At 52.9% G+C, this 22,007-nt stretch overlaps 1 protein-coding gene across 2 annotated transcripts; it reads right to left on the minus strand.

Annotated features, from left to right (window-relative positions):
- Window positions 1-1,096: 1,096 nt before the first annotated feature.
- Window positions 1,097-21,982, minus strand: TFR2 (transferrin receptor 2). Of its 2 annotated transcripts, none has more exons than XM_033192207.1 (19): window positions 21,894-21,982; window positions 20,693-20,982; window positions 20,170-20,413; window positions 19,880-20,066; window positions 12,675-12,815; window positions 12,491-12,602; window positions 12,263-12,385; window positions 11,329-11,445; window positions 11,053-11,192; window positions 10,119-10,282; window positions 8,441-8,560; window positions 7,367-7,449; window positions 7,216-7,279; window positions 7,050-7,117; window positions 6,887-6,963; window positions 6,720-6,804; window positions 6,407-6,634; window positions 5,913-6,053; window positions 1,097-1,789 (listed from the first exon to the last, which is right to left on the minus strand). In XM_033192207.1, the coding sequence occupies exons 2-19, from the start codon at window positions 20,723-20,725 to the stop codon at window positions 1,520-1,522; spliced, it is 2,397 nt and encodes a 798-aa protein (XP_033048098.1). In that variant the 5' UTR covers window positions 20,726-20,982; window positions 21,894-21,982; the 3' UTR covers window positions 1,097-1,519. The 2 variants fall into 2 exon arrangements, with proteins under 2 accessions (XP_033048098.1, XP_033048099.1); XM_033192208.1 differs by having other exon boundaries at window positions 20,693-20,753; window positions 21,894-21,947.
- Between the last annotated feature and the right edge of the window lie 25 nt (window positions 21,983-22,007).

Raw genomic sequence — 22,007 nt, forward strand, 5'->3', positions numbered from 1 at the left:
CTGCAACCCCTGCCTCCTGGGTTCAAGCATGAATTTATGTTTTGAAAGTGGGTCCCCATGGCCAAGGGAGTGCAACATTAAATATCAAATAAAAGAATACCATGACAGGTTGAGAAATTGTAGAAAACAAAAAGCTTTGTTGCTTTTTTTTTTTTTTGAGACAAGGTCTCATTCTGTCACCCAGATTGAAGTGCAGTGACTTGATCATAGCTCACTGGAGCCTGAAATTCCTGGGCTCAAATTATCCTTGCCTTGTCTCAGCCTCCTGAGTAGCTGGAACTACAGATACACACCACTATGCCCCACTAAAGTTTTTTATTTTTTGTAGAGACAGGTTCTCCCCTATGTTGTCCAGGCTGATCTTGAACTCCTGGCTTCAAATGACCTTCCCGCCTCAGCCTCCCAAAGCACTGGGATTACAGACATGAGCCACCATGCCCAGCTTCTTTCTGGTTTTGAGCAAGGGGTCCTGCATTTTCATTTTGCTGCAGGTCTTGCAAATTATGTAACCATTCCTCATCCCAGGACAAGATACTGGCTGGGTGTGGTGGCTCATGCCTGTAATCCCAGCACTTTGGGAAGTTGAGGCAGGCAGATCGCCCGAGCTCAGGAGTTCAAGACCACCCTAGGCAACATGGTGGAACCCCCGTCTCTACTAAAATAAAAAAAAAATTTAGCCAGGCGCGGTGCGCACCTGTATTCCCAGCTACTCGGGAGGCTGAGGCAGGAGAATCGCTTGAGCCCGGGAGGCGGATGTTGCAGTGGGCCGAGATTGTGCCACTGCACTCCAGCTTGGGTTATAGAGTGAGACTATGTCTCAAAAACAAAAAAGGATACTGAAGGCCCCTTCTCCAAAGACCACCTGCTTTATGGTGGTCTTTGGAGAAGGGGCCCTCAATATTTCCTTAGGCAGTTTCCTTAAGTGATAGAAACAGCTCAGTTTTCCCCATGGAGACAGCATTCCTGTGTGCACCCTCTCTGGTCCCTTCTGCCTAATCCTTTCCTAGGTCTCCAGGAAGGGATGATGGGATGGGATGGGCATGAGGGTGAGGAAGAAACATGAAGGCACTTATCAATAACAGATGTCACCAGATAGTTTATTGACATCAGGTGGTTTATTGACATTGAAACTCCATGCCCCTTTCACCACAGACCACCTGTTGGCCATAAGGCTGTGGTGCCAGCGATCTCTCCCACTAAGAGAGCTGGCCAGGTCCCAAGGCCTAGTCTCTAGGTATGGAGGACCCCAGAAAGGGGAAGGGGTTGTGATTGAAGGGATGCTGCTCCCTGATTAACTGACAGTATGACCATCACATTAGAGTCAGCTACACTGCAGGGCTGGGGTGTGTGGATATCTGTGCTGCAGTCTGGGCTCCGTGGAGAGACGTGTAGGGGTAATGAGAAATCAATCAGCAATGAGAGGTGGACTCTGAGCCACCTCCCTGACCCTGAATCGTTCAAGGGAGGAGCAGAGGAGCTCTCGACAAGGGGACAGGGGGATCTGAGGATCCCCAGGGTCTCAGAAGCTGTTATCAATGTTCCAGACGTCCCCGCTAAGCGCATTGGCTGCCCCTTGCAGCGTCCAGGTGAGCAGGGCTAGCTGACGCCGGAAGCGACTCTCCTGGAAGACGGCGGAGGAGGTGGCCCCAGGGGTCCCGGAGCTGTTGGAGCGCAGCAGCCGCAGGTGGTCCAGCAGGGCGCCCAGCGTGTGGTCTCCGCGGCCCATGAAGATGTGGCGGAACGGGGAGTCGGCCGGCGACACGTACTGGGAAAGGAAGTAGAACTCCACCTGCACAGAGAGGGGGATCAGGTCAGGGTGGGGGGCTCAGGCTCGGGAGCAAAGGCCCAAATCACCCTTCCCGCCAGACAGCCTTTTTGTTTTTTTCTGTTTTCTTTCTTTTTTTCTTTTTTTTTTTTTTGAGACGGAGTCTCGCTCTGTCGCCCAGGCTGGAGTGCAGTGGCGCGATCTCAGCTCACTGCAACCTCTGCCTTCGGGGTTCAAGTGATTTTCCTGCCTCAGCCTCCAGAGTAGCTGGGATTACAAGCGCCCGCCACCACGTCAGGCTAATTTTTGTGTTTTGAGTAGAGACGGGGTTTCGTCATGTTGGCCAGGGTGGTCTCGAACCCCTAACCTGAAGTGACCCGCCCGCCTCAGCCTCCCAAAATGCGGGGATTGCAGGCGATTTTCTAATCCAGCCTGGGACCTACTACCTGCTGCATAAATACGAGTTGAAAGCTTCCTTAAGTCCCACCTCCCTTTGGCTGCCCAATCAGGAATAGCCATCCTGTGACGTCACCAGTGGCTAGGTAGGATACGTTCACCAGCTGGGCTTCTCTTTTGTTTTCCTTTTTCTTTTTGCCTTATTTGCATAATTACTATACCTGTAACAAAACTGTACCCGCTGTGCTTTTTCTTTTACTTGTTTTTTCTTTTCTTTTCTTTTTTTTGGAGACGGAGACTCGCTGTGTCGCCCAGGCTCCTGGAGTGCAGTGGCGCGATCTCAGCTCACTGCAATCTCCACCTCCCGGGTTCAAGCGATCGTCACCACGCCCAGCTAATTTTTGTATTTTTAGTAGAGACGGGGGTTTCACCATGTTGGCCAGGTTGGTCTCGAACTCCCGACCTCACGTGTTCCACCTGCCTCGGCCTCCCAAAGTGCTGGGATTACAGGCGTGAGCCGCCGAAACAGGCCTCCCTTTCTTTCTATATCTAGAACCCCTAAGCCTGCATGTAGTTCTCCCTAGTCTTCCTTCCTCACCCAGTCGCTTGAATCCAAAAGGCGGAGCTTGCAGTGAGCCGAGATCGCGCCACTGCACTCCAGCCTGGGCGACAGAGCAAGACTCCGTCTCAAAAAAAAAAAGAAAAAGAAAAACAGAAAAACAAAAACTCCCAGCCGGGCGCAGTAGCTCATGCCTGTAATCCCAGCACTTTGGGAGGCTGAGGTGAGCAGATCACTTGAGGTCAGGAGTTTGAGACTAGCCTGGTCAACATGATGAAACCCCTTCTCTACCAAAAAAAATTCAAACAAACAAAAAAAACCCCCAAAAAACAAACAAACAAAAAAAACAGCCAGGCATGGTTGTGCACGCCTATAGTCCCAACTACTCAGGAGGCTGAAGTGGGAGAATCGCTTGAACCTGACAGGCAGAGGTTGCAGTGAGCCGAGATCGCACCACTGCACTCCAGTCTGGGCAGCAGTAAGACACTGTCTCCAAAAAATAAATAAATAAAAATAAATAAAAATAAAAACTCCCCTTTGCTCACATCACCTCTCTGCTCAAAAACCTCCCTAATTTCCTTGATGCTAACACCCTTAACATCCAAACTTCTAATCCTGGTGTTTGAGGCTCCCCACGGTTGATTGATAACCCCATTTGGTGCTCCCCTCCCCTCTGCCTCTCCATGGGGCCCCTGTTCTGGCTCTGCTGGTCCACACCGTGCTTCCAAGTAAAACCAGACTGATTTCACTGTCACACCCAAATTCTGGGTCTCTCCACCCTGAAATGTCCTCTTTACTTTGCATCAACCCACGTCCTGCCTGTTCTTCAAGATCCAAGTCACAGTCTAAAGCCGAGGTCAGCAAACTTTTTCTGCGAAATGCCAGATAGCAAATATTTTAGGCTTTGCTGGCCATGCTGCTTTTATTGCAGCTACTTAACATTGCTGCTATTACACAGAAGTAGCCATAGAGAGCATGAAAACCAATGAGTATGGCTGTGTTTCAATAAAACTTTATTTATAAAAACAGGCAGCAGAGGTTCACGCCTGTAATCCCAGCACTTTGGGAAGCTGAGGTGGGAGAGTCGCTTGAGCCCAGGATTTCGAGACCAGCCTGGACAATATCGTGAGATCCCATCTCTACAAAAAATTTAATTTTAATTAGCAGAGTGTGGTGGTGTGTCCTCGCAGTCCCAGCTACTCAGGAGGCTGAGGTGAGGTGGGAGGATTGCTTGAACCCAGGAGGCGGAGGTTGCAGTAAGCCCAGATCATGCTACTGTACTCCAGCCTGAGCAACAGAGTGAGACCTTGTCTCAGGAAAAACAAAAAACAAAAAACAAGCAGCAGTTTCAATTTGGCCAGTGGCAGTAGTTCACCAATCCCTGGTCTAGAGCCACAAAATTCACTGGGTCTGACCCAACGCTATTGCAGGCTCTGAAGTCCTGAGTCCTTCCCTCTCCATCCCTGAGCCTGGCCTGAGTAATGCATTTTTTTTTTTTTTTTTTTTGAGACAAAGTTTCGCTCTTCTTGCCCAGGCTGGAGTGCAATGGTGTGATCTCGGCTCACCGCAACCTATGTCTCCCGGGCTGAAGCGATTCTCCTGCCTCAGCCTCCTGAGTAGCTGGAATTACAGGCATGCACCACCAGGCCCGGCTAATTTTGTATTTTTATTAGAGATGGGGTTTCTCCATGTTGATCAGGCTGTTCTCGAACTCCTGACCTCAGATGATCCACCCACCTTGGCCTCCCAAAGTGCTGGGATTACAGGCATAAGCCACTGTGCCTGGCCTAAGTCATGCATCTAACACACAGGTCCCTTTTATCCCTGGTGGGGACAGGGGTATGGCAACTTGAAAAGAGGGTGTCTTTTTGTCTTCTGGATGCTGACACAGCTGAGGTTAAACCAAGATCTGTGAATGAGAATGAACCGTATCCAATCTATTGCCTCACCCCAGGGTCACCCGTGTCACAGTAGAGGAGACAAAGGGAAAAGAAGAATGAATGGAGAGAGAGATATAAGAAGGAGAGGAGAAGGCCAGATGCAGTGGTTCACGCCTGTAAGCCCAGCAATTTGGGAGGCCGAGGTGGGAGGATCACTTGAGGCCAGGAGTTTGAGACCAGCCTGGGCAATATGGCAAAACCCTGTCTCTACAAAAAATACAAAAATTAGCCAGGCGTCATGGCATGTGCCTGTACTCCCAGCTACTAGGGAGGTTGAGGTGGGAGGATCGCTTGAGCCCAGGAGGTGGAGGTTGCAGTGAGCAGAGATGGTGCCACTGCATTCTAGTCTGGGCAAGGGAGAATGAGCAAGAGCAATAGGTTTGTAAATGGCCAAGGGGGACAGGCAGAGGGCACAAGCAGGAAAATGCAAAGAGGAGAGAGAACATGAGCCTCCAAGGGGTAGCCATGCTCACTCTGAAAACTGTGAGTGCATGTGCACACGTGGCTCTGTGTACACTGCAGTTCCCAGCTCACCCCACACTCACTGAAGACTATCCTGTTTACTATTTTGCCCTGCAGACCTTTCCCCATGGCCACAGTCCCTACTCACCCATTTCTTGATATCAAAGGGTTGAGGGGTTGAGTTCTTGGAGTGAGGAAATGCAAGGAAGAGGAGGAGTTGGGAATTGGAGGTGGGGTGTGGGCTGCAAAGGATTCAAAGCTAAGCAGAAGGGATTGGTGAGGGAATAAGCTCTTGTTTAACTTTCACGTGACACCTCCTCCAGGCAGCCTTTCTGGATTTCACCCACTTCATTGCCAGAAGGAAAACAGCTCTCTATATTCTGAATATCTTTAGCGTTTTGCACTTCCCAGCCTGTAACCTTGTAGTGGACAAGTGTGGACATGCTTTTTTTTCCCAGAAGGGTCGAGGAGGCAGTGGGAGCTATAGGAGGGGAGTCAGCGAGGAGGGGTGAGGGAGGGTAGGTTGTCCCAGTTCTGCCAGGTGTAAACCAGGCTACTGTGGCTAAAGGGCTGGCCTTCCCTATCCATTTCATCACTTTGATCGCTCGGGTCCTCCAGGCTGACCGATCTATGAGCACTGCGCTTCCAGGACTGGGAAGAGAGCACCCAGAGGACCGGGACTGTGTAGGCGGAGAGAGAGAGGAGAGCGCAGACCTGGCCAGGTCCGGGAGGCGGAGCCCCAGGGGAGGGGCAGGACACTGGGGGCGGGGCGAGAGGGGCGGGGCCTTACCCGCATTATGCGCACGTTGTACATGCGTGTCAGTCGCTCGTCTCTCTCCTCCGAGCTGTAGATCTCCTGCCGCAGCTTCTCCGCCGCCCGGATGTAGTCCCCCCGCGCCGAGTACACCCACTGCAGGGTCAGTCCTCGGGCCTGGGGGCGGAGGCGCGGGCTGGGGCTGGCGGCAGGGGCCAGAACCCGCGCCTAGCGTGGTGACAAGGGCCCCCGCCTAGCATGGGGGAGGGGGCTAGACCTGGCAGGAGGGAGGAGGTAGACGAGGACAGAGTGCTGGGGGTGGGATGAAGGGAGTGGGGAGAAGATCCTGCACCTGCCAGGTTGGGAGATGGCACGTGCTAGGGGCTGGGAGACTGGAGGCAGGGGGTTAAAGGGCTGGATTGCCAGAGAGAACCTAGACCCCAGGGACTGCAGAGAGAAGTGGCCAGATCCCCTGGCCTGGGCAGTGCCTCCCACTCCCAGAGGCCAAGAGCAGGGTGGGCCTCTTGAACCTTGAGGTCCCCGGAGAACTCGTTGAGGTTCCCGATGTGCCTAAGCACGACGTCCCCGTAGCGGCCGAAGTCGAGGGGCAGCAGGCGATCGTGGCTGAGCCGGATGAGGAGCTGCCCTGCGAGCTGGGCCACGGCCTGGGCCACGGCGGGCAGGCGGCCTTGCAGCACCTTATGCAGATTCTCATAAGTGTCCTCCTTTGTGTGCAGGAACGGGTAGGCCTGGTCGTCCTGCCAGGACAGGGTGGACGCTGGGGCAGAGGCAGACAGGCTGAGACACTAGCGCTGTGTCTGGGGCAGGGGGAGGACGTCTCACCTCCATGAAAGAGAACTCCACGGCAGGGACTCCCACAAAGGCCGTGAAGGAATAAGCACTGCTGTCCATGGGTAGCGGCCGAATCCTGGGGACAGGCAGGTTGGAGGGATCTGTGGGTTCAGGCTCCCCCACATCTCTCCTCAGCTCTCCCTACCCCCACAACTTACACCTCAGCATCCCAGCTGGGATTGGTGAACACCACCTGTTCATAGAGAGTCTGCCCACTGTGGTTGGGAGAATCCACCTGGGGTTGAGGGGAGGGCACTGATCACACTCTGCTCCTCCCCCTAACCTACTTCCCTTCACCCTCTATTCCTGGGGTGCTCTTGCCTGCTTCAGGACACTCTCAATGAGACTTGTCAGAAGGGGGCTGGTCTTGGCATGAAACTTGTCATCCCCTGGAAAAAGGGGAGGGGAGGGATGCCAGGCTCAAGGCTTAGTCCCAGAGGCAAGGGTAGACCCCAGGGGGCCAGGTGGTGGCACTGCCCCGGCTCACCCAGCACTGCGTTGTCCAGGCTCACGTACACTACAGCTTTGAGGTGCAGCACGCTGAGGTAGCCCTGTGGGTGGGTGACCAGTGTGGAGTGGGAAACCCCCGCCCCCACCTCTCCCCACTGCCTAATGACCTGCCCAGGACCCCACATCACCTCTAGCCACTCTGTGGAGCCCACGCTCCCAAAGTCACCGCCATCCCAACTGATGAAGAGGAGACTTCTGCGGGGCCGGAAGCCTGGGGGCAGAGGGGAAGGAGGACAGGCTTAGCACAGGCCAAGCAAAGGCCCTCTCTTTGTCTTCTTCTGCCCTGAACCCCCAGGGTCTCTGCTTCTCTGTCTCTCTCTCTGAGATAGGGTCTCACTCTCTCACCCAGGCTGGAGTGCAGTGGTGCAATCATGGCTCAGTGAAGCCTTGACCTCTCAGGTTCAAGTGATCCTCTCGCCTCAGCCTCCCAAGTAGCTGGGATTACAGGCATGCATCACTAAGTCCAGCCAATTTTTAAAAAAAATTTTTGTAGGGATGCAGTCCCCCTATGTGGCCCAGGCTAGTTTTGAACTCCTGGCCTCCAGCGATTCTCCTGCGTTGACCTCCCAAAGTTCTGGGATTACAGGCATGAGCCATCATGTCCAGCCCAACATGCTTAATCTTGACACAGACCATGGACTGTGATTATCATTCATATCACTTTTTTCTTTTCTTTGTTTTCTCTTTCTTTCTTCTCTCTCTTTCTTTTCTCTTCTCTTCTCTTCTCTTTTCTTTCTTTTGGAGGCTCATTCTGTTGCCCAGGCTGGAGTGCAGTGCTGCGCTCTTGGCTTACTGCAAACTCCGCCTCCCAGGTTCAAGCGATTCTCCTGCCTCAGCCTCCCTGGTAGCTGGGATTACAGGCGCCCTCCACCACACCTGCCTAATTTTTGTATTTTCAGTAGAGCGTTTCACCATGTTGGCCAGGCTGGTCTCGAACTCCTGACCTCAGGTGATCCATCTGCCTCAGCCTCCCAAAGTGCTGGGACTACAGACGTGAGCCACCATACCCGGCCTCACTTTCATTTTAGGTGAGGAAATATAGGTGAAGTGACTGGCCCAGGGCCACTCAGGTACAATGTGGAAGCCGAGGTCCAACTGACCAGTGGCCAGTCTGTGTCCCTCACTGCCTCTCTGCCCTATCCTCCTCGGGCCACAGGTCCACCGCTGCCTAGCCCAGGCCCAGGTCCTGGCCCTGACCTTACCGTTGCTCACCATGGAGGAAAAGGTCCGCACCAGCTCCAGGAGTATGGCCGTCCCCACAGCGGATTTAGCTGCTCCTGGGCCCCACGCATCCCTCTGGGCCCCGATGACAACATAGTGATCTGGGGAGGGGATGTTTGGGACACACTTCTGACACTGGCAGTACCCAAAGTCTACCCCCTGCACCCTGGGGGCATCCTCCATCAGCCTGTATCTCTCAGCCCATCACATTCGGGCAACCCCAGGCCTGTAGTCCCTCCAGTCCCTACAGAGGGCACCCCTCCCCGCTTGGCCCTCCCTGGATGGTGCGCTCCTTCACCTGGGTGCCTGGGGTCATTCTGGACTTAGAGGGTTTCTGTCACCCAGGCTGGAGTGTGCAGTGATGCGATCATAGCTCACTGCAGCTTCAAACTCCCTGGTTCAAGCCATCCTCCTGCCTGAGCCTCCCAAGTAGCTGGGACCACAGATGTGTGCCACCATGCTCGGCTAATTTCTTTTATTTATTTATTTATTTATTTATTTATTTATTTATTTTGAGATGGAGTCTCACTCTGTTTCCCAGGCTGGAGTGCAGTGGCACGATCTTGGCTCATGGTAAGCTCCGTCTCCCGGGTTCACGCCATTCTCCTGCCTCAGCCTCCCGAGTAGCTGGGACTACAGGTGCCCACCACCACGCCCGGCTAATTTTTTTGTATTTTTAGTAGAGATGGGGTTTCGCTGTGTTAGCCAGGATGGTCTTGATCTCCTGACCTCATGATCCACCCGCCTCAGCCTCCCAAAGTGCTGGATTACAGGCTCGAGCCACTGCACCCTGCCAATTTCTTTTATTTTTAAATTTTTTGTGAAGACAGTCTTGGCTTTGTTGCCCCATCTTCAATTACCTACTTTGATTCTCCACTGCCATCCACACCCAGCTATGCTTGAAAGGGCCATTTGTCCTATCTAATCTGATCTGATCTCTCTTTCATGCTTGAGTCCTTTCTTTCTTTTCTTTCTCTCTCTCTCTCCCTTCCTTCCTTCCTTCCTTCTTTCTCTCTCTTTTTGTCTTTCTTTCTTTTCTTTTTTTCTTTCTCTTTCTCTCTTTCTTCTTCCTTTCTTTTCTTTTTTTGAGACAAAGTCTTGCTCTGTTGCCCAGGTTGGAGTGCAATGGCACAATCTCGGCTCACTGCAACCTCCACCTCCAGGGTTCAAGGGATTCTCCTGTCCAAGCCTCTGGAGTAGCTGGGATTACAGACACGTGCCACCACGCCCAGCTAATGTTTGTATTTTTAGTAGAGATGGGGTTTCACCATGTTGGCCAAACTGGTCTCAAACTCCTGACCTCAAGTGATCCACCCGCCTCAGCCTCCCAAAGTGCTGGGATTACAGGCGTGAGCTACCACACCTGGCCTATGCTTGAGTTTCTATTACAACATCATCCAACTTAGGCTTGCTCACTTCCAGTGCTGGGGAGCTCACTACTGGGCAACAACCCCCATTCCATCACTAGACAGGCTGGAAGGTGAGGTCTCTTCACTGCTGCCACCATCAGACCTCAACTTGCCAGCTTCCCTCCTCTGGGCACCACTCCTGTCCCCTCTTGGGGCCTCCTGCACTAGCCCCCTATCTTGCCAGGATGTATGGGCAGAAATTCCCCCCAGCCCACCACAAGCTGTGAGTGATATTGGACACACAGCATACCTGGCTCTGAGCGGCCTTCGATGCAGCCAAAGATGTTGTTGATGGGGGTGGAGGTCCTGTGGTTGTTGACCACTAGCCGAAGTCCTGGCCCGGGGCCCAGGTGATAAGGGGAGCCTAGGAGGCTCCCCTGCCATTCCTGGGGGGCCACAGGGCCTTTGAGCTTCCTGGAGAGGAGGAAGGCAGAAAGGGTTGGAAGTTGTAGAGAGACCCAGAAGAGTCCAAATCACTCTCTTCCTTCTTTCTTTCCTTCCCACCCTTTCTGGCTCCAGATCGCTGCCTCTGGACCCTGCCTAGGCAGGGCAGTGCAGTCAGGGCTGCCTTGAACGGTTCTCAGCTGAGGTAGGTGTGCAATCCAATGGGAACTTCAGTTGCCAGACAGTGAACCCTGGAGAAAGGCCGTGTCCGTCCAGAAGAGTCACTTTTTTTTTTTTCTTAAGAGTCAGGGTCTCAGCCAGGCGTGGTGGCTCACACCTGTAATCCCAGCATTTTGGGAGGCCGAAGTGAGCGGATCACTAGGTCAGGAGTTTGAGACCAGTCTGGCCAGCATGGTGAAATCCTCTACTAAAAATACAAAAATTAGCCAAGTGTGGTGGTGCATGCCTGTAATCCCAGCTACTTGGGAGGCTGACACAGGAGAATCACTTGAACCCGGGAAGTGGAGGTTGCAGTGAGCCAAGATTGCACCACTATACTCCAGCCTGGATGACAGAACAAGACTTCATCTCAAAAAAAAAAAAAAAAAAAAAAAAAAAAAAAGAAGAAGAAGGTCAGGGTCTCTCTGTCTCCCAGGCTGGAGTGCAGTGGTGTAATCATGGTTCACTGCAGCCTTAAACAAGAGTCACCTTTTTCTAGTTCACCCACAGTCACCCTGTGGCCTCGCTGCAGCCTCCCTCTGTCTGCCTCCTCCTCTCCTGGTCCCCAACACTCCCCTCACCTCAGCAGGCGGGAGGCAATGTCTGCGCTGATGGGCTGGGCTGGGATGCTGGGAAGGCCCGATGATGCAACTGGAGGGAACTGGGTTTGATTGAAGGAAGGGAAGCCAGGCGTGTAGGGGTCTCCAGTTCCCAGGTGCACCTGTGGGGAAAGGGATGCCCACGCAAAGCTGTGAGTTGGGCTTCCAAGAATAATTAAAAACATGCCAGCCCCATTCTGAGCAAGAAGGTGTGGCCTCGGGACCCAGGAACAGCACGGCCAGCCTCCCCAGACTCACATGTCCATACACAGCCTGCTGGCTGGACAGGCTTGGCTTGTGTGGGTCCTGGGAGAAGTCCGCTGGCTCTGGGTATATGAGCACTCCTTGAGCCCCGAAGTCCTGAGCATTGGTCACCTGGGGAGGAAGGTGACTAAAAGACTCCTTCTCCCAGAAAAAAACGCGATTCATAAGGGCAGGAGAAACCAGGAAATGGCAAGGCTTTTGCTTGCAACTGTCCATCCCACGAAGAGGGTGTGGGGCCACCACCTGGCCTGTGTTTTCCCAACCTCAGCAGCTTCTGGGCAGCCCTCAAATCCCACCGGGCCCCATGGTACCCCATATTCCTGTTCCGTTCCCCATCTGATTTCCCCCAACCCCCAACTTGTTCCCAGCCAACATTTTCTTTTTTCCTTCTGATTCAGTTCCCAGACCAGCCAACATTTTCCTTCTTTTCTTCCTCCCTCCCTCCTTCCCTCCCTCCCTCCCTCCCTTCTCTGTTTCCCTTTCTTTTTTTTTCTTTTTGAGACAGAATCCTTTCTGTTGCCCAGGCTGGAGTGCAGTGGTGCGATCATAGCTCACTGCAGCCTAGAACTCCTGGGCTCAAGCGATCCTCCCACCTGAGCCTCCAGAGTAGCTGGGACCACAGGCACGTGCCACCAGCCCAGCTAACTAAAATAAAATAAAATAAAATAAAGATTTTTTTTTTTTTTTTTTGGTAGAGAGGGGGAATCTCACTGTGTTGCCCTTGAACTCCTGGCCTCAAGCGATCCTCCTGTCTTGGCCTCCTAAAGTGCTGGGATTGCAGGTGAGAACCATTGTGCCCAGCTTATATTTTCTTACCATCCACATGTTTCTTTCCTGTCTCCCTCTCACAGCACCCTGAACCATTCTCACTGGCAGTCCGACCCTCCGATTCCCAGGCCCACGCCCTCCCTCTGTCCGGGGCACTTACCTTCTGGGCGAAGCTGATCACCCCCACGCGCACTAGCAGCAGGCGGCCCGCTGGGTCCACGCCCCTGGCCCGCAGGTCCTGCAGGTCTTCGGGCCGCCCGTAGTGGGCGTACACCAGCTCTCCCTGGGGACAAGAGGACGTTGAGGCACGCTCTCCGCGTCCCAACTCCGAGACCCAGGAAAGGGCACGTGCCGCGCCCCATCCTAGGAGCGGGCAAGAGGGGCTCACCGTGACGTTGCCGATGGCGCTGTAGGGGCAGTAGACGTCAGGGTCCTCCAGCGGCAGCTGCTCTCCGACCTTCCCGGCCTCATCGACCCAGTGCAGGGTGTTGGGGTGAGCCCTGGGGAGCGGGGCTGGTGAGCGCCCCAAGCCGCGTCCCCTTCCCGCGCGGCCCCCGCCCGCGCCCACTCACGGGTCCGGGAATTGCAGCCCCACGTAGTGCGTGTCGGTCCACACGTGGTCCAGCTTCTGGCGGGAGAGCGCCGCGCGGATATCCTGAGTCAGAGCGGCCATCCCGGCCGAGCCTGCCACCCGTTCCCGAAGGCTGGTTTCCCTAAGCGGGGAGAGGTGGGGACTTTTCTGAGTGCCCGGAGGAGAGGGAGGGAAGAGGGAAGGATGCCAGAGACGTGGGGTCGCCAGGGTCAGGGGCAGCGAGGGGTTCCTGAGTTTAGGAAAAGAGCGCTCCCCGTGGACGCTTTTTTTTTGAATCTGAGTCTCCCTCTGTCGCCCAGGCTAGAGTGCAGTGGCCCACTCTTGCTCTCTGCAACCTCTGCCTTCCTGGCTCAAGCCATTTTCCTGCCTTGGCCTCCCTTGTATCTGGGATTACAGGCACGTGCCATCACGCCCGGCTAATTTTTGTATTTTTAGTAGAGGTGGATTTCACCATGTTGACCAGGCTGGTCTCGAATTCCTGACCTCAAGTGATCTGCCCCGCTCAGCCTCCCAAAGTGCTGGCATTACAGGCATGAGCCACCCTGCAGGGCCCTCCGCAGACCCATTTTTCTCCCATCACCACCAGGGCGGCCCCAGAGAATCTCAGGACCTCCCTCTGCTTAAAATCTGACTTCCCATAGCTGGGAATCCTGCCCATCATCCTGTTGGTTCTTCCCGGCTCAAGCCTAACTCTCTCCCCCAACCCCATTCCCTCCCACATCAACACACATACACACACACACACACACACACACACCAGGCACCCAAACACTTTTCTTCAAAAGAGCTAACTGGGCAGGCAGAGACCATCCTCATCTCCCCCATCCTCCAAGTGGGCCTCATGGAGACACTTTACACCAAGTACCCAGGGGAATCACCCGTTCCTGGGCTCAAGCCATCCTCCTGCCTCAGCCTCCTTGAGCAGCTGGGACTACAGGTGTGCGCCACCAACCACTGATTTTTAAACATTTTTTGTAGATAGGAAGTCTCGCTATGTTTCCCAAGCTGGTCTTGAACTCTTGGCCTCAAGTGATCCTCCCAAAGTACTGGGACTATAGGCATGAACCACAGCGACTCGCCTCATATGTATATTTAAAGACACACATCAAAAGCATGAGATGAGGTGCTTATGGGGAGGGGAGTGGGGAGGATCACTCAGAGATGAGGCAGGAAAATTAATGGGAAAGGAAGGTCCTTTCTTTTTTTTTTTTTTAGGAAGGTCCTTTCACCGACCAATGCGTACACTGTATTATGGTCTCAGGAGTACAATCAACTCCATTCTTTACACCCAACCTTAAAAAAAAAATCCCCCCAATCTAATCATGATACTATATTGTTCAAAATACTCCAGTTCTCTCTCTTTCCTCTTAGAATGAAATTCAAAACAGTTAAAGCAGCCAGTAAGGCCCTTTAGGGCCTGAGCTACATCCATCTCACCAGCCACGTGGACCATCTTTCCCTTCCTCCAAGAGGCCACCATCTTCCATTTCAGACCCTTCGCAAGTGGTGACTCTTGACCTGAATGTTTTTTCCACAGTCTCTTTGCCTGACAAATTACTCATCCTGTCAGTTTGGACGCGTCAGTTCCTCAAGGAAGCCTTCCCCGAACTGCAGTCTAAATCAGGACCCTGGTTAGTCTTTCCTTACACCCTCTTCTCTCTCTTTCTTTCTTTCTCTCTCTCTCTCTTTCTCTTTCTTTTTCTTTCTTTCTTTCTTTCTTTCTTTCTCTTTCTTTCTTTCTTTCTTTTCTTTCTTTCTTTCTTTTTCTTTCCTTCTTTCTTTTCTTTCTTTCTCTTTCTTTCTTCTTTCTTTCTCTCTCTCTCTCTTTCTCTTTCTTTCCTTCCTTCCTTCCCTCCCTCCCTCCTCTTTCTTTCTTTCTCTTTCTTTTCTTTTTTTTTTTTGAGGCAGAGTCTCGCTGTGTCGCCCAGGCTGGAGTGTAGTGGTGCAATCTCGGCTCACTGCAACCTCTGTCTCCTGGGTTCAAGTGATTCTCCTGCCTCAGCCTCCTGAGTAGCTAGGAACACAGGAGCCCACCACCACACTCAGCTAGTTTTGTATTTTTTTAGTAGAGACAAGGTTTTGGCATGTTGGCCAGGCTGGTCTTGAACTCCTGGCCTCAGGCGATCAGCCCACCTTCACCTCCCAAAATGCTGGGATTACAGGTGTGAGCCACCACACTGAGCCTCACATCCTTTGCTTTTCTTTCAAAGCAATGATTTCATTCATAATTATGTAGTCGTGAATGATTGTTAGTTTAGTATTGGTTTTCTCCAGTGGATTGTAAGCACCATGAGAACAAAGTTAAACTGTTTTAGTCTCTGTTATCTCAACACCACCTGCTTAGCGTAGCACCTGCCACATAGTAGGTCCCCCAAAATATTTGTTGGATAAATGAATTAATTATCTCATCATTGTCACCTCCAGTCCAGGCACTCCACTTCCCTGGTCACATCCTGCATCTTTTTTTTTTCAGATGGAGTCTCGCTCTGTCGCACAGGCTGGAGTGCACTGATGCGATCTCAACTCACTGCAACCTCCGCCTCCCAGGTTCAAGCGATTTTCCTGCCTCAGCCTCCCGAGTAGCTGGGATTACAGGCATGCGCCACCACACCCAGTTAATTTTTGTATTTTTAGTAGAGAAGGATTTCACTATGTTGGTGAGGCTGGTCTCGAACTCCTGATCAGATGATCCACCTGCCTTGGCCTCCCAAATTACAGGCATGAGCCACTGCGCCTGGCCCGTATCCTGCATCTTGTCATTACCCACACTCCATCTCTGGAATACTTATCCATTGAGGATCTACCGAACATCTAGTAAGTGCCAGGCACTGTGGTAGGTGCTGGAGACTCTGAGATGCATAGGACATATTGTATCAGGAAGTTTTCAAGGTTCCAGAATCCTACTCTCTGAGTAGACTTTGTCAGGTTCCAACTCCCCCAGTTACCCTCACTGTACCTGCTCTTCAACCCCATTGAACATGACAAATGTCCTGGAACTCCGCATCTATCATCTCCCCCCGCTTTCTCTTCCCTCTCCATCCCACCCGGAGCCATGTTTCACTCTTGGTGCCCAGGCTGGAGTGCAATGGTGCGATCTTGGCTCACCGCAACATCCTTGATCTCTCCCCAAAACTGCTACCCGTCTTTTGCCTCAGTGCCGCACCCTGCTTCTAGACCTGTCCGACTATCTACCTGCTCAGCCTGTACCCAGACAACCAAACACTGCTCAAAAAAAAAAAGCCCTGAACAGGCTAGGCACCATGGCTCATGCCTGTAATCCAAGAAATTTGGATGCCAAGGTAGGAGGAGTACTTGAGTCCAGGAGTTTGAGACCAGCCTGGCCAACATGGTGAAACCCTATCTCTAAAAAAAAATACATAAATTGCCGGGCACAGTGGCTCACACCTGTAATCCCAGCACTTTGGGAGGCCCAGGCAGGCAGATCACCTGAGGTCAGGAGTTTGAGACCAGCCTGACCAACATGGAGAAACCCCATCTCCACAAAAAATACAAAATTAGCTGGGTATGGTGGCACATGACTGTAATCCCAGCTACTCGGGAGGCTGAGGCAGAAGAATCGCTTGAACCCGGGAGGCGGAGGTTGCGGTGAGCCGAGATCGCACCATTGCACTCCAGCCTTGGCACCAAGAGTGAAACTCTGTCTCAAAACAAACAAACCAACCAACCATAAATTAGCTGGGCGTGGTGGCTCACGCCTGTAGTCCCAGCTACTTGGGAAGCTGAGGCACAAAACTCACTTGAAACTGGGAGGCAGAGGTTGCAGTGAGCTAAGATCACGCCACTGTATTCCAGCTTGGGCAACAGAGTGAGAATCCGTTGCAAAAAAAAAAAAAAAAAATGGCCGCGCGCGGTGGCTCAAGCCTGTAATCCCAGCACTTTGGGAGGCCGAGACGGGGGATCACAAGGTCAGGAGATCGAGACCATCCTGGCTAACACGGTGAAACCCCATCTCTACTAAAAAATACAAAATCTAGCTGGGCGAGGTGGTGGGCGCCTGTAGTCCCAGCTACTCGGTAGGCTGAGGCCGGAGAATGGCGTGAACCCGGGAGGTGGAGCTTGCAGTGAGCTGAGATTCGGTCACTGCACTCCAGCCTGGGCGGCAGAGCGAGACTCCATCTCAAAAAATAAAAATAAAATAAATAAATAAATAAATAGATCCTGTCTCTAAAAAACATAATAATTTTGAAAAAAGAAAAATGAAAAATTAAATGGGCATTGTGGCCCCCCTCCCCGTAGTCCCAGCTACTCGGGACACTGAGATGGGAGAGTCACCTGAGCTTGGGAAATCGAGGCTGCAGTGAGCCCAGATTGCACTCAAAAAAAAAAAAAAAAATTAATGCAATGTAATTTTTTTTTTTTTTTTAGACGGAGTTTCACTCTTGTTGCCCAGGCTGGAGTGCAGTGGCACGATCTTGGCTCAGCACAATCTCTGCCTCCTGGGTTTAAGCAATTCTTCTGCCTCAGCCTCCCGAGTAGCTGGGATAACAAGCATGTGCCACTACACCCGGCTAATTTTGTATTTGTTTTGTTTTGTTTTTTTTGAGACAGAGTCTTGCTCTGTTGCCCAGGCTGGAGTGCAGTGGCGCGACCTCGGCTCACTGCAAACTCCACCTCCTGAGTTCACGCCATTCTCCTTCCTCAGCCTCCCAAGTAGCTGGGACTACAGGTGACTGCCACCACGCCCAGCTAATTTTTTATATTTTTAGTAGAGATGGGGTTTCACTGTGTTAGCTAGGATGGTCTCGATCTCCTGACCTTGTGATCCGCCCACTTCGGCCTCCCAAAGTGCTGGGATTACAGGCCTGAACCACCGCACCCGGCCTGTAATTTAATTTAAAAGCTCTGAGCAGGCTGGGTGCAGTGCCTCATGCCTATAATCCCAGCATTTTGGGAGACTGAGGTGGGAGGATTGTTTGAGGCCAGGAGTTTGAGACCATCCTGGGCAACAGAGGGAGACCTCATTTCTACTAAAAAAAATTAAAAATTAGGCTGAGCTCAGCGGCTCATGCCTGTAATCCCTGCACTTTGGGAGGCCGAGATGGGTGGATCACCTGAGGTCAGGAGTTTGAGACCAGTCTGGCCAGCATGGTGAAATCCTCTACTAAAAATACAAAAATTAGCTGGGTGTGGTGGCAGGCGCCTGTAATCCCAGCTACTCGGGAGGCTAAGGCAGGATAATTGCTTGAACCCGGGAGGTGGAGGTTGCTGTGAGCCAAGATCGCACCACTGCACTCCAGCCTAGGCAACAGCGAAACTCTGTCTCAAAAAAAGAAAAAATAAATTAACTTGGCATAGTGGCACACATCTGAAAAAATAAAGCCCTGAACATTGTTGATTCCACAGACTTAAGGTCTTTCAGCAGGTGAACCCAGCAACATATCAAGAGTAATCATACACCTTGATCAAGGTTAGCATTGAGCTCATGAAGATAAGGAAATCTATTAACACAAATTACTATATAAACATTAAAAAAGAGGCTGGCGTGGTGGCTCATGCCTGTAATCCCAGCACTTTGGGAAGCCGAAGTGCTTTGGCAGATCGCTTGAGCTTACGAATTGGAGACCAGCCTGGGCAACATGGCAAAACCCTGTCTCTACTAAAAATACAAAAGTTAGCCAAGCGTGATGGTACGCACCTGTAATCCCAGCTACTCAGGAGGCTGAGGCATGAGAATCGCGTGAACCTGGCAGGCGGAGGCTGTAGTGAGCCAAGACTGCACCACTGCACTCCAGCCTGGGTGACAAGAGCGAGACTCCATCTCAAAATAAATAAATAAATACATAAATAAATAAATAAATAAAATAAATGTCTCAGTGAGCTAGGAATAAAAGGAAACTTCCTTAATTCATTTTCAAAAGCTGTCTGGAGCACAACAAAGTTCATTCTTAATGGCAAAGTATTATAAAAACATTGCTATTAAAGTCAGGAAATAGGAAAAGATACTTTTAACTGCCACTGTTACCTTAAATTAATGTCCTCTCCAATGCAATGAGAAATGAAAAAAAACAAACAAACACTTAGAAGGTATAAGCATTGGAAAACAGAATCTCCATCTTCTACTATCTGTAGCTTAGCTGATTTCCTACTTAGAAAACTCAGGTGAATCCGGTGAAAAATTACTCCCCTCCCAAAAGAGGGCTATGGGTGGACCTAGCTTCTAAATCTGCACCCGCAAATGCATTTGCTTGTTTGTTTTTCTTTTTCTTTTGTTTTTTTTTTTGTTGTTGTTGTTTTTGTTGCTTGTTTGTTTTTGTTTTGTTTTGTTTTGAGACGGAAGTCTCGCTCTGTTGCCCAGGTTGGAGTGCAGTGGCGCGATCTCGGGTCACTGCAAGCTCCGCCTCCTGGGTTCACGCCATTCTCCTGCCTCAGCCTCCCCAAGTAGCTGGGACTATAGGCGCCTGCCACTATGCCCAGCTAATATGTTGTGTTTCTAGTAGAGACGGGATTTCACCGCGTTAGCCAAGGTGGTGTCGATATCCTGACCTAGTGATCCGCCTGCCTCAGCCTCCCTAAGTGCTGGGATTACAGGCGTGAGCCACTGTGCCCCGCCGTTATTTTGTTTTTGAAACAGAGTCTCGCTCTGTCTCCCAGGCTGGAGTGCAGTGGTGCAATCTCGGCTCATTGCAACCTCCGCCTCCCCAGCTCAGGCGATCCTCCCCCGCCAAGCTCCCAAGTAACTGGGACTACAGGCATTCGCCATCATCCCCAGCTAATTTTTGTATTTTCTTTAATAGAGACGGGGTTTCGCCATATTGCCCAGACTTGCTTGCTTGTTTTTCTGATTCCCTAGAATGCGCCGTCTCAGAACCCCTCAGCACTCCCTACTGCTGCCCCAGGTCCAAATCTAGGCGCCTGTGTTAGGCTTTCAAGGCTTTTCTGGGTCTGTCAGGTCTGATATTGGATGCTGGACCCCTCTGATCTCAAACAGTCAGCTCCCTCACCTCCCAAATATGCCACCCTCAGAGCCTCAGTCCCCTGCAACCTCAGCTCCGAATGCCTGCCATCCTTCCCAGGACCGCTGAACAGGGGGACCAGGGAGGCAGATGGGACGACTCAGGAGGGGGACCCACACACCAGAGGCCTGGGCGAGGAAGCAGGGAGGCCCAGTCCGAGCGGATGAGGGGAGGGACACTCTAGAACAGGATGGGGCAGGGCCATCCCTACCTGATGGTGTCCTCCAGGCGCCCCTCCCCCAGGAACTGCAGGAACATGGCCTGGAGGTCGCTCCAGTACAGTGTGCCCCGATGGAAATCCAGGTCAGGCTCATAGTTGACATCCTCACTGACCACCAACACGGAGTCTCCGCATGCCTGGCAGGACCCTCGGAAGGCGACGTAGCCCAGAAGGAAGGCTGGGGGGTGGCAAGATGGGGATTCTCTTTGTGCCCACCTCTGGACCCCAGAAATCTCCCCCAGCCCAGGCCCTTTACTTCAGGGGAGGGGGACGACTCTCACCCCCAGTGAAGATCAGTAGAGCCGTCAGGACCAGGTAGGGGGCAGCCCTCCGTCCTGCTGCTGCCCAGGGAATGAGGTTTGGCTGCCTGGGTCTAGAGCCCAGGGGCTCAGGGCCCTTCAGCTCCATGGGGCAGAAGTGGGCCAGTGTCTCCTCCCCGTCTTCCTCTTCCTCCTCCAGGTGCCCTTTCCAGGGGCCTTCCACACGCTGGTAGACGGTCTGAGAGGATCTTGGGGACAGTTGTTGCTGTGCAGGCGAGGTGGGCATGAGATTGGGGCAAGAGGCCGGGGGTGGGGTGGGGAGGCATCTGGCAATAATGAGGTCAGTGACTTAAGGGTGTCAAATGAGCATGGTGGCGGGGGCGTGGGGGAGGGACTGAGGGTAGTGGGCTAGAAAGGAGGGGCAGGGGTGGGAAGAAGCAAGGTCAGGACACAGGCCAGGGGGGGCCAGCGTCAGGGGCTTGGGAGGGGGCTGAGGGATGTAGAGAGAAAGCCTAAGGGGTCTTCCCAATCCCACTGGTCTTACCGCTCTCTGGAGTAGACCCCAAAGCCGCTCCATGCTTGTGCCCCCTCCTGAAGCCTGCAGGCTGTCCCCCAGCGATAAACCGATAAACCGTTTGCGGGAGCCCCAGGAGGGCCCCTTATCAGCCCTGGCAGGCAGCCTGAGCCAAGGCTGCTCCTTACCACCCCCAAGGGTGGGGGCACAGTCCTGGCCTCAGTCCAACCTTCCAGACGTGGCCCCTCAGTCCAGGCCAGAGCACAAGCGGCTGTGCTCTCCCCTGCCAATCTCTCCACAGCCCCACACCTGCCTCCTCCCTGCAAAACAATCAATTTTTTGACCTTGGAGCGGACTTTGGCCTCCTAGTTCCCATCAGGGGTGGGGGAAGGGGGCCGATAGTGGGGGAGGGGAGAGACATGGGTGCCCCCTCCCCTCTCCTGCTTTTACCCCTCCCTGGATCCTGGGGACCCCTTCCTAAGCCCTGCCATGCCCAGGTGGAAGATTCACCCCTAAGACATCTGCCCCTTCCTTATCTGGCTTTCAGGGTCCCCCAGTGCCCCCAGGTTCTATGACATATCAGCTGTCCTCCCTGCCCTGACACTTGACCCAGTGGCATTCTAAGCTAGAGTCACCACAGTGGTGTGACTTGGGGGTTTGGTCTGGTGGTGTGCATGTGCGTCTCTTTTGAAAGGTGGTTCTCAGACTCCCTCTGGCTGCTGGAGAAGGAGGGGCACAGGTGGGAGCACATGGTCAGATGAGACCAGCGAGAGCTCCCAGATGGGGGTCCTGGGGTCATGGATCTGTGGGTCAGTGTCTCTGTCAAGGTGTGGGCAGAGTTGAGTGACCCTGGACAAGTCATGGTCCTCCCTGGGCACCAGCCCCTGTTTGGTCACCAAAGAACTTGGATCACATGGGTTTCTACCTCTTTGGGTTCTGAGGCTGATGAAAGGCCAGTTAGCCTCACCCTAGAAACACATCACAGGCACAAACTGCTAAACAGGCAGGGGGCGCAGGTCTCCATGCCCTTCCGAGGGCCCCAAGACAAGTAGCTCTGAAGAGGAAGGCTCAGGGTCCCACCAAGTTTCCCTTTGGAGTCTCCCCTGGGAAACATCAGCTCCTACTCAGGTCCAGAGAAGTTCCGAGCTGCTGGGATGCACCAGCGCCCTAGGCCCCGCCCCGTGTCTGTCACCACCAAGAGCCCCAGGAAGGAAGGCATAGCGCAGCTCACCTGAGCGCAGGTCCTGGGGTGCTCAGGCGCGCTGCTCCCCTGAGACCTGAGGCCCACGCTGAGGCCCCGCCCACCAGGCCCCACCTCCTGCTCCGCTCCCCCAAGCTTCACCTC

The sequence above is a fragment of the Trachypithecus francoisi genome, unplaced genomic scaffold (assembly GCF_009764315.1).
Source record: "Trachypithecus francoisi isolate TF-2019V2 unplaced genomic scaffold, Tfra_2.0 Lachesis_group4, whole genome shotgun sequence".
NCBI classification, from domain to species: domain Eukaryota; kingdom Metazoa; phylum Chordata; class Mammalia; order Primates; family Cercopithecidae; genus Trachypithecus; species Trachypithecus francoisi.